General features: G+C 34.5%; 1 protein-coding gene across 2 annotated transcripts in view; it reads right to left on the reverse strand.

The window, feature by feature from the left end:
• Nucleotides 1-3,086: 3,086 nt before the first annotated feature.
• Nucleotides 3,087-12,867, reverse strand: part of ALCAM (activated leukocyte cell adhesion molecule) — a 214,814-nt gene continuing 205,033 nt past the window's right edge. For both annotated transcript variants that reach the window (XM_030329143.1, XM_030329141.1), the window contains 2 exons: nt 7,035-7,151; nt 3,087-5,543 (listed from right to left, as the gene is read on the reverse strand). In XM_030329143.1, coding sequence (XP_030185003.1) covers nt 7,064-7,151 — 88 coding nt within the window. In that variant the 3' untranslated portion in view covers nt 3,087-5,543; nt 7,035-7,063. The remainder of the gene's footprint in view (nt 5,544-7,034; nt 7,152-12,867) is intronic.

A 12,867-nucleotide genomic window follows, 5' to 3' on the forward strand; every position in this document is an offset into this window, starting at 1 on the left:
TTTTTTTTAATATGAAATTTATTGTCAAATTGGTTTCCATACAACACCCAGTGCTCATCCCAAAAGGTGCCCTCCTCAATACCCATCACCTGCCCTCCTCTCCCTCCCACCCCCCATCAACCCTCAGTTTGTTCTCAGTTTTTAAGAGTCTCTTATGCTTTGGCTCTCTCCCTCTCTAACCTCTTTTTTTTTCCTCCCCTCCCCCATAGACTTCTGTTAAGACATAAACCTTTTCTTAACAGAAATATTCCATTTCCTTAATGAGCCATCCCAGGGAGAGTGCTGTGAATCAGTTTCCAAGCAGTAACTACATCTTATTTTACTAATAATGAGGTTTTCTTACTGATGAGAATTCAAAGAAATGTATAGGGCTGCCAAAATTTTAACAGTTATTTCTGTGGAAGTGAACATCTCAGAGGGTATATGAATCAAGCCATCAATTTAAACTGCTAATTGAAGCTTAATTTATCCTGACTTACCTGGGAAAATATAATCAGAAAAAAATATTTATGGGAAAAGCTGAGGTTTCATTTTGATTATCTCATAAATAGTCTAAATTGAGTTGCTGTCAGCTTCCAATTTTAGCAAATGCTGTACCTTCTGGAGACCATAGCCTCTACTCTCTGATAATACAAGTTTTCTCAAAGAATATAATAATTTATTTTGAGCCTCTATGATGTTGAGAACCTTATTTATTTCTTTGAAGTATAGAGTTTATAAAATTAGGTTCGCTCATACAAGTTTCACTGCAACTATTGAGTCTAGTATGTGCTATTGTACGTGTTTACTACACGTACAAATGGCTGTCATCAAATATCTTGAATATTTTAACTCCATAGCTGCGTTTGCAGTCCTTCAAAACATTCCTTTTTTGATCAGAAAATTCTATGTCCTCCCTTCTAGGAAATGGGGTAAAATAGCCCACAGTGTGTGTGTGTGTGTGTGTGTGTGTGTGTGTGTGTGTGTGTGTAACTGAGCGTCTTTCTCTCATTCAGCTGCTTGGCCATCACAAGGTAAAACCTTTTCCAGAGCTAGCTAATAAAAAGGGACAAGACAGATAACTTGAGAATGGAATCTGCTTTTGGAGTTCTATGCCTGTGTATTCATTCCCCAATGAATAGTTGTGCATTTGAGGAGCATTTATAAGGAAAAATGAGAGAAGAACAGATTTGGAGCAAAAATAAATTGGATTAGAATAAGGACGGTGAATAGGTGAAGACAGCATGCTGGGGAAAAAAATGAGCTCATTTTTTGACTTCATATTTTCGAAAGACAGTGTGGTTTTAAAGCTTAGAGGAGAAATAAGCATTCCATATTTAACTTAGGGATTTTTATTGTTAAAGTATTATAGCTATAAAGCCAAATCTAGACAATTGATTGTCTTAATAGTAGAATTAGTTCCATTGGATTCTTTAGACATATAAATTAAAAACTAATATTTATATAGAATTTGTTTTTAAAGCAGTTTCCACGTATTTCTTATAGTACTTTAAATATGAATGTCATTAGTTACTTAAGAGGATTGAGTAGGTTATTTACTACAAATCGATCTTTTTGGTATCCTCCCCAAGCATAGATAGATGTTTATTCTTTTAACAGAGATAATAAGCAGTAGAGTGAATAGAACTTGGACTTAAGCATGGGTTCAATCACCTGGTGCAATCACCTCTGGTGTCTGTGATTGTAGACAAAGTTATTTACATTGTCTTCATCTGTAAAGTGGAGACAGCACCTCCTGTAGCAGGATGTTGTGTGGATTAAAGTGAAACCATATAAATAACACATCAACATAGTGCCTGTCTCGTCACTGGTATTTAGTGTATGACAGGAATATGCATCTGCTTAAAAATGTAGCGTGACATATCTATATCACATGTTATGTGTGCAATGTATATCATATCACTTTTAAATATATATGCTTTAAATATACACATATAATTATATATGTATAATAAAATATCTAATCATCTAAATACAGATATTTAAAAATTATGTAATATTGGCCTATTATATGATTTGAATATCTTAGAATAATTATTTAATAATGGTGTAAGCCTTTCATGTGTCAATTAATATTTCCCAACTTTACATATTATGAAAAGAAGGATTCTTTTATTAAAGAATAAAGGAATAACTTCTTTATTAAAGAAGTTTGGGGACTATAGTAGACTAGGGCAACATGACCTTGATAATCAGGTCATGTCTGTCTCTTTCTTTCTTTCTTTCTTTCTTTCTTTCTTTCTTTCTTTCTTTCTTTCTTTCTTTCTTTCGTTCTTTCGTTCTTTCAGTTTATTTTGAGAGAGAGAGAGAGAGAGAGAGAACAAGTGGGGGAGGGGCAGAGAGAGGGGGAGGAGAGAGAATCCCAAGTAGGCTCTGTCCTGTTAGCATGGAACCTGATGTGGGGCTCGAACCCATGAACCGTGAGTGAGATCATGACCTGAACCGAAGTCGGACGCTCAACTGACTGAGCCACCCAGGCGCCCCTCAGGTCAGGTTTAATACCCAATTTACCTACTTAAAAGCTAAATGTATTGGGGAGTTATAGAACCTGTCTAAACCTTAGTTTTCAGCTATTAAATGGGGAACATTTAATAATATTTACAACTACTAAGGATTAAATAAAATAATGTATGGATGACCCTAGCACATAGTATTGCTTCAATAAATAGTAATCTCTTTCTCTGATGTATACACAGCTGGCTTTATCTTACTTTGAAGGGAAAGAATTTCAGTGAAAGTTCATGCCTATGTAATTCCAAATGGTAGGCTGAATGGTGTGTTAATGGAGGGAGTGAAGAAATAGAAGAGTGTCCTCTTAATTAAGTTTCTAGGACAGCCACATGGGATACCCACAGTAAGTATAATCCTACCACTGAAGATGGAGACACATTCTAGAACCAGACACTGCTGCAATCTAGGAGTGGCTAAGGTGGCCCGCCTGACATAATGGGAAGGCATGGACAATTTTATTTTGCCGCATTCCCTCTCCAGGCACAATGATTTCCCCCCTGTTTAATAAAGACGACTACTTTCTACACATGAACAGCCTAGTTCATGAAGACAAGAAGACAGCTGTGAGAGAGATGTGAAGACATATTTCATTTTTATTATCTTTTAGGCATAGACGGGTATGTTAATCCATTTCCACATACAATTCCTGTAATCACAGATAGGAAGTGAAACTTGAACTGGCAAAACCTGTCTCCTGTTTCCAAAGAGTGAAATTGGAGAGATGCAACCTCAGAAGTTGAGGATTGTGCATTATCTTCCTTCCCAGTCTTGCTGTGCAGATGGCTGCCGTTACACAAACACACTCCGCTTTTTATCCCCGCATCGATTCAATTGTAATAATGCTGTCCCCTTTTCCCTGGCAAACTTTCTGCTGTCCGTCCAGAACTCTGAGTTGCGAATGTTCTGCTCTCTAGGTTCTGACAGTTGTTTTTGCACTCAGTTTACTACAGCAAGTGGAAGCCAAGAAATAATTGTAGTATGACCCTCTCTATTGCAACATTGCTTCTTTCTGCAAATAGATCTTAGGAGTTAGACTTTGAATCTTTGATCTCCCACACCAAAAGAAAAAAAAAATTATATGGAAGTGATTTCATTTTAGTGTTCGTGGTTTATTGTGGAAAGCAGGTGTTTAAAAATTTTAGAATTTCTTTAACAAAATTCTAAAGAGAGAAGGAAAAAAAAAAGAAATCACAGTATTTACAGAGATAACAGAATGGCTTAGCCATGCAAAAAAAATAACTTTGGTTTTTCCCCTTTCACTTTGGTTTAAATATTGACCAAGATTCAATTTTTTTCCTGCCAAATAAAACTTCAATACATCAAAGTTTAGAGGCAAAATAACATATTTTCTTTTTCCCCGTAATATTTTATACAGCATTGAGTCTAATAGGATATTTTATGTATTTAATCCATACCAATGCACTACAGGAAGCTTTTATTAAACTGAGTCACTACTGCCCAGACAATAAACAGTTTATTAAATGTACAATAACATGTGTTTCTTAATGCAGAAGTGGTAAAATATTATTCCCAATCTCTTTCTGACTTTATCTTCTATTTGTTTTTCATTGCCATCATAATTTTTTATTCTGTCAGTCTAAGAAATAAACATCAGTTTTCCTTTTGCTCCTAAAGAATACAGTTTTTTACCTGGAAATCTGATGTTCACTTTTTTTTTTTCTGTAAAGTTACGTAAATCCTGGGACAAAAATGGCTGTGCAGTGTTCTCCCAGAAACCAAGCTTCTGCTTGAAAGAGCAAAGTTTAAAAGTCTAGTCACAAGTAGCTATTGGCCCTTATCCAGTCTACCTCAAAAAGTTTCCATTTATACTACCACCCTAAAAAGTTCCTCAAGCATAAAACATGTTTATAAAGTTACAAATTTGAATGTAACTAAAGATACATAGACATTTTATTATTACACTCTCATGTACTGCTTGATAAATTATGTACCAGTTAAAAACACTAAATTATCTCAAGGTGCATTCAATATCTGTAGCGTAGTTAACAAAAACACACACGAAAAAAATATATATTCTATATTCTGTGGAAAATAACACAGCTTTGATAATGACCACTGTTAAAAATCTCCAATTCTGACTGATATCTTTTTTTAAAGGAAATAGATATAATTTTAAGGCAGTGGATAACCCAAAGGATTTAACACCAATTTTTAATTACAATGATTTACATCGTGATCTATGAAAATGGGAATGTTATCCATGATTTTTCCAAACTGTCTCTCATTTTTCTTTTGACAGAAAATAATATATTAGCAGTTGTCTCTGAAGGTAAGTGCTGCCCAAATTCTGTGTTATGTCCTGTTTCAAATAGGCGAAACTGTCAGTTTGGGAGTACCATTATTATGTATGTGCGTCCGTATGCATGTGTGATTTACTTCGGAAAGTCAGCTGGTGGTGCATGATCAGAATCAGCTCATCGGCTGCTCATCAGTCTGACTCTCTGCCTCCATCTCCCTTGTGATAGAAAAAATCACAGTTTTTGAATAGAGCAATGTGTGTGTCCCCAGCCTTCACAAGCTGCCACCTTTGGGATTTCGGTGCTTGTGAGAAAATTTGGGGGCATTACTGATAGCAATCAGAATCAGAAGTGTGCCTGCTCCGATTATCCATATAAACAATTGAAATAAAAACATTACATTATACATCAGATTAACAGCAACTCCCAGAACAAAGCTTACAGTGTATAAAAATAGCTACGTAAAAAATTTACATAAAAGGCAAACCAAAAAGAAATCCTCAGTGCAGACATTTACAGAAAAAAAACAAACAAAAAACAAAAAACAACAAACCAAACACAACATATGACCTATTATCATGGCTGCCAAAACTTGTTTTTGTTTGTAATTTCACTTCATTGTTTTTACTTGAGATAATTCTCTAAAATCCTGTGACAGCTTGGTAGAATGAACTGCTTAACACTTGAACCATGAATTGCTGTCAATGTCTTTGTATATGTATTAAATACAATCCACGTTCATGCTTCAATTGGTCTATATAGTTTTTTTTTTCTCTGAAATGATGAAAAAAAACACAATTTAGTAAGTTACCATAGCAATCATTTTTCACCACCAACAGATGCTTTGTACTAAAAGTGATAGGAATTACTTTATAGGAGCCTTTCATAAAACTCCATTGTCCCTGAGCCCATCTGTGATCCCAGGCACTGTTGCAGCCCCTTCTACAAATACTTTTTTCGAATTGCTGAAGAGTCTTTATTTTTATGAAAATTGCTTAATTCATATGATGATTAGAAGGCTTTTTTCAGGAAAATATTTCATTCTGCAGGTTTTGTCTTTAAGCTTAATTTTTCTTTGAGACTTTATCAAATTTTGAAGATAACCAGAAGGTAAATTCTATGTTTACAAAGGATCGAGGAATGCACCTACAGAAGCAGCAAAAAAGTCCGACAGGAATGCTCATACTTGGCCTCCAATGGACAGCAGGATGGGGGAAGGAACCCAGCTCTTACTTCTTTCACATGAGCAGTTTGAGATCTCAGTTTTCAGATTCTAAAAATGTGTTACCCCAATTATTCGATCTTTCTTTCCTGTGTGTATCCTTCCAATTGTAATTATTTCCCATGCTTGCTACCTGGGGTGACCTACTTAGATTGTGACTTGTGCTTTATTTATAATGAACCAAAGCTTTACTGTGGTTGTTGGGGACTGTTACATCACATGCGTAAACTACAGCAACAGTTATTCTCAAGGACACACAAAATAATTTGTCCAAATGGCTTCTGTGTTTGGCTGGCTGAAGAGATCATAAATAAAAATGAAAAGCTCAAATTCCAAGTGGCAATACCATGGAAAAGACTTTTTTTGAGATTGTCTTAAAAAAATCATACTCATATAGCTATTATATATAAATATATGCAATATATGTAACACTGATATATACATTATACACACATACACATATATGTGCATATGTAGATACACATATACATACACACACACATATATATAATACACATACTATCTGCAAAAGTTTTGTGTGTCTACACAAATTTTTTCATTAAAATAGTTTGGGGAATGGCTGCATAAATACACGACACTTGTAAGTATATTAAATCCTTAGATTAAAATTTTTATATTTAAAAGTTCTTCTCATACTTGCTTTTTAAGATAAATTTGAAGTATTAGAACCAGCTCTCATCCGACCAAAGTATGAATTTAGAAAATTCAACTTCTTTGCACTCAGCAAAAATTTTGGCATTAGAAGACAAAATGCTAATTGAATGTTACAATCTCAACACTGATTTTAATTAGTCACAGAATAATGATTATTTTTTAGAAGATGGGTAGACTGTTGAGATTCCATTCTTCTGAGAACACCTTTCTGAGTTACCAAAGTTTCCTTTGGCAAAAACTCTCTTCCTGTTTGGAAAGTTGCAATTATGAAGCATCTCAACGTCAAGGCTTACTTTCCCTTTCGTCTCCTAGGGTGTTTTGTACTTTCATTGGGAATTATTTCTATAAACCTCAAACAGCCTACCCACCTGGACAACACTTTAGAACAGTTTCTCTCTTAGGCTTCTGTTTTGTGATTGTTTTCTTCTAACTTTTTGTTTTCCTCCAGATTACCAAGGTCCTTGTTTACATGTTTTGAGGCAGTCCTGTAAGAAAATTAAATAAATATCATCACGTTGACACATGCGTATTTAACTTTTTAATTTTTTTTTTAATTTTAGAGTTCACATGAATGTATCTTTGAAAAGCAAATGTTTTACATCTAATATAGACAAACTACTGGGGTGAACAAATCCACATCTGTGAACCTGGACTGGTAACAGAACACGTTCCAATGAGATTACCTTGGGTAATGGCGTTGCATTAAATATATGGTAGGAGAAAAACCAACTAATTATTGTGAACACAGACTATACATACTTAGTTGCATCATGTTTTGGGCTGTTTTTTTTTTTTTTTTTTTTTCCTCTCCACTTTCTGGGAAGTAATTATTATCAACTCAATAATCAAAAATTTCCTTCTGGGCAAATACTTTCTGCAAATTTTCTCTGAGGGTGTTTCATTAGTGCCTTTCTCTTTTGTCATTCCGTATTATGCATCCAGATTGAACTAATGTCCTGTATCTTTGTTTATGAATTCTGTTTTATCAAATAAATCACAAGCAAGATTAGAAAGAGACCCAAGTTTATGACAGGAATCTGGCAGCAGAAGCCAAAGTAGCTTTAACATGGTGGTTCTCAAACTGTGGTCCTAGACCAGCAGTATCAGCACCCCCTGGGAACTTGACAGAAGTGCAAACGGAACAACAGAAACAGAAACTCTGGGGAGAGGGCCAGCAATCCATGATAAACAAGGCTCCCTGGTGGCTCAGCTTCTGCCAAAGTTTGAGAGTTGCTGCCATGGTTACACATGACTGGGTTCTATCCTTTAAGAGCTGAAATCAGGTTTTCTTAAGCACACAGATAAATTCCTTGGTTTTAGGATGACCCAGGAGAAACCATAACTATTTCAAAAAGTGTACCACTCCCTCCCTCCCTCCCTTCCTTCCTCCCTCCTTCCCTCCCTCCTGTTTTCCTTCCTTCCCTCCCTCCCTCCCTCCTATTTTCCTTCCTTCCCTCTGTCCCTCCCTCCTTCCCTCCCTCCCCCTTCCTTCCTTTCTCTCCTTCCTTAACTCTCTCCCTCCCTGTTATAAGCTCATCAGCAGAACCACAGTGATATGGTAGTTTAAATTATTATTGCCATATAATTCCTAATAATATTTCTATTTTTAAGAAGAAATATATATCCAGATGTGCCAAGGAAACTGGGGAGAAAACTCCATTTTTCCCTTAAAAGTATTTCCATTATTGAAATGGATTCATTTGCTAAGAATCACAACTTTACTAGAAAGAGGTATGTAATGGTATATGATATATGTCCAAGTGAGATAAAGACATATGGCTCATTTAAACTGGGGACACTCATTATATTTAGCATGAGTTTAATTTAATTTTTGACTTAAAAATTCTTAGTTTAGCTGAAACTACAGCCTTCTAAGTCCATTCATAAGGCAGGAGAGCAAGCTCAAACTCTGCCAACATGAGAAGTGCTAAAATATGTAATACCATTTTACAACAGACATTTCAAATGTAAATAAGACATGCCGTGAGTTGGAGTCTATGTCTTGACCTATATCATATTATCACATAAATATTTCCTACCTTGCAGTAAAATGGTACATTATGGTGAATGACAACAACCTTATCATATATATTTTCCAGGAAAATGGAAGAATGATGCAAATGGCCTTGCTCCTTTTCTCATATTTTTCTCATATAAAATATATAAACACAGTATATATTTTTTATATATAACATATAGACATATAGACATATGCTGTCTACATTATATCTATATATCTATATCTATATCTATATCTATATCTATATCTATATCTATCTAAAATCAAGTAGAAACTAAAGGAAATTTGACCCTTATACTGGATGAGCTCTATTTTTACATAACTTTTCCTCTGAGGCCACTTCCCAGCTGGAGAGGCATAAGCTAACTAAAACTCTGAAAGTAAAGGAGAAAAAAAATCTCAGAAAGAAGAGAGCCACAGAGTGGTGAGAACCCCAAATATTTGTGTAAATCACAATAAACCCTTTGGATGTTATTTCTTCCCTTGGAGGCGAGAAATTTCACTTAGCCAAGTAGAAAGCAACAACTGGAAAGCTTAAAAATGTGCTACAGGGGTGCCTGGGTGGGTTAAGCATCCAACTTCAGCTCAGGTCATGAGTTCAAGCTCACATCAGGTTCTGTGCTGACAGCTCAGAGCCTGGAGTCTGCTTCGGATTCTGTGTCTCCCTCTCTCTCTCTGTCCCTCCCCTGCCTATACTCTGTCTCTCTCTCTCTCTCTCTCTCAATCTCTCTCTCAAAAATGAAAAAATATTAAAAAAAAAAAGTGACATAGATTTTAGCTACTACCCTACATAGAGAAACATATGTTTGGAGTTGAATCTCGCCAAGCCAAAAGTCCTTGGCAAACATATCAATCTTTCCACTGAAATCCCAGAAAAGCCAAGACTCTGTGATGAGTCTTGGTATTCAACCTAAGATATGTGTGTCATATAAAATGTAAATGTAACTTTCACAAAATCAAGGAAATCAGCCAGAGGTTGAACTGCCTGCCAAGAAAAACAATCCATATCCTTTACGAGAATATAATGGAACATGGAATCTCTATAACATATCACCCCCAAAAGACCAATATATAATAAAAAAAAAGTTACCATACATATGAAAAATAGAAAAATGTTAACATAAAGTCCAGAGAGTATCCTTGGATGACACAGAATTTGGAAATACAAAGGAAGAACTTTAAATCAGTTACTATATTACATGTTAAATGACATAAAGAATAAAGTGGTGACAATGAGAGAATAGACAAATTTCAGTGCAAAAAAAATGTAAACAAAAATGATTCCCACTGCAAATGAATAATTCACTGAATTATCATATCAACAGATTGGAGGTAGCAGAGGAAAGCCTCAGTGAACCTACAGGACAAAACAACATAAATTATAAATTTTTAAAAACAGAAAGATGATAGGAAAAAAAAGATCCTCAGTGACTTGTAGGACAATATTGAGTAGTCTAACATATGTGTAATTGGAGTCCCAGTAGAAAAAGCAAAAGCAAAGGGGGTAGAAAATATATTTAAAGAAACAATGAAAAATATTCCCAGATTTGTTCATGTTCATTAACTTGGAGATCCAATGTGCTCAGCAATCCCCAAGCAGGAATTATACAAAGAAAAACACACCTATGTATGTCATAATCACACTAACCAAAAGCAAATATAAAGAAAAGAACTTGAAAGTAGCCACAGAAAATTTGGGCAGAGGAGCAATGACATGAACAACTGCTAATGTCTCAGGAAAAAAATGCATATAGGAGATAACTAAACATCTTTAAAATGCTGAAAGAAAAATATCTCAACCCAGAATTTTATATCCAGTAAAAAGATTTTTAAGCAAAGGTAATAAAGACATATAAAATTAGATGAAAGAAAACTGGAATAAATTATCGCTAGCAGACCTGTGCTGAGAAGTATCAAAGAAAGTTCTTTGGTTCAAGGGAAATGACACTACATGGAAACTCAGATGGACAAGAAAAAATGAATTCAGATTATATGTGTGTGGTAAAATATAAATACTATTCAAAACAATTTTTATAAAGACAATCATTTAATACGATACATACTGCATTATGTAAGAGCCTTGAAACATTATAATTTCATTTAACTTCCTTCATCCTTTTTGCTATTGTTGTCATATTCATTACAACTCATTTATTATCAACCTCACACTATAATTACATGAAGGAGGTTATCTAAAATTATAATGTTTCAAGAGTTTTAGATTATTACATGAGTAGATTGTTATCAATTAAGAGTTCTTATTGTAATCCCTACAACAACCACAATAAAAGAATAGAAAGAGGTATAGTTAAAAGGCCATTAGAGAAATTAAAATATAATACTAACACTTATCTGAGTAAGTCAAAAGAAGGCAGGAAAAGAAAAACAGAGTACAACTAGAAAACAAATAGTGAGATGGTGATCTTAAATGTAATTATATCAATACTTAAGTGTAGCTTGGCTAAATCCTCCAATTAAAAGGGAGACTGTCACTCCCTCCCTCTGCCTCTCCCCCAACTCATGCTCTGTCTGTCTCTCTCTTTCTCTCTGCCAAAAATAAATAAACTTTTAAAAAAAATTTTAAAAATAAATAAATAAAAGGGAGACTGTCAGACTGTCATAAGCAAGTAAGCAAATGCGATATTCCAGGCGTTAAAATTTTTTCTGGATGGTCCAGACTGTAACTATTTCAGGCTAGGAGGCCATATGGTTTTTGTTCCAACTCTTCCACACTGGCGTGATAGTGTGAAACAACACAAAGCACATGCGAAGAAATGGGCATGACTGTGCTACCAAAAACCTTTCTTTACAAAATCAGACAGCAGCCTGAGAGTCATAGTCTTACCACCTTTACCATACATGAGGTGCACTTTAACTATACAGAGATCGCAAACTGAAAATAAAAGGAGAGAAAAAGATATACCTGTGAACAGGAAGCGTATGAAAGCACTATAGCTGTATTCATATGGGGCAATGTAAAGTTCAACACGAGGAACATTACAGCACCAATGAGAGACATTTCATAGTTACAACAGTTTCAATACACAAGGAAGTCATGACAATTGTATGTGTATGTAATTAATGAAAACATAAAGCAAAACCTGACAGAATTAAAGGGAGAAATCAACAGACAAATACACAACCTTATTTAGAGAATCTAATACTCCTGTCTCAGTAGCTGATAGGATTAATGGACCAAAATTCCATATGCACAATCATGATGAAGTTACTAGTACTGAGCTAGCTCTAGTACTGGAAGTACTGGCTTGTAACCCTCTTATATGTGAAGTGATGTTATATAATTTGAAAAAAAAATCTGTAAGGATAAGAAGATTTAAACAAACTGTTATCTATCTTAATCTGACATACAGCTATAGAACACCGTACCCATCAACCACCAAAGTGTTTTCTTCAAATGCTCATCTAGCATCCTCCAGGTAATGCTGCATGGCTGCATGGAAGGCCGAAAGAATAACTTTCAATGCATTTCAAAAGATTAAAAGCTTACAGAGCAGGCTGCCTTAACAAAACAGAAGTCAAGGAGAAATGTGTGGAATTTAACACAGTTTGAGCTACCTGGCTCCAAAGAAGAAACCACAGAGAAAATTGAAACACATTTTTAACTGAATGAATATGAAAACAAAACATACTGAAATTTGTGGAATGCAGCTAACTCAGTGCTGTGAGTGAAATTCATAGTTTAAATGCTTGTGTTATGAAAGAAGAAAGGCTAACAGCAGTGATCTAAATTTTTAATTCATTTATGAAATTAAAAAAGAAGAGAAAGTTGAATAACTTTCTAAATAAAGTAGAAAAGAGAATAGTAATCCTAAGAGCAAAAAGAATTAAAATTGAAAATAAGTAATAGAAATAAAAATAAAACAAATAAGAAAGTTATTTGAAATTATTAGAAAATTGATTAATTCTCTAAAAACACTGAGCATGATAAAGGAATAAAATACAAATTAACAATATTAGAAAGTAAAGTGTTATCACTGCAGAATCAGAACTCTATGGGTAACTTTTTGCAAAAGTGTCAACAATGTAAATGAAATGGACATTTTTCTTGAAAAGCTTACCAATTATTCAAGAGGAAGCAACCTTATGTCTATCAAAGAAACTGAAATCATAATTTTTGTTTTAAAACAAATTCTCATAAAGAAAACTCCAGGCCCAGGTGG

This window comes from Lynx canadensis, chromosome C2, assembly GCF_007474595.2.
Source record: "Lynx canadensis isolate LIC74 chromosome C2, mLynCan4.pri.v2, whole genome shotgun sequence".
NCBI classification, from domain to species: Eukaryota; Metazoa; Chordata; class Mammalia; order Carnivora; family Felidae; genus Lynx; species Lynx canadensis.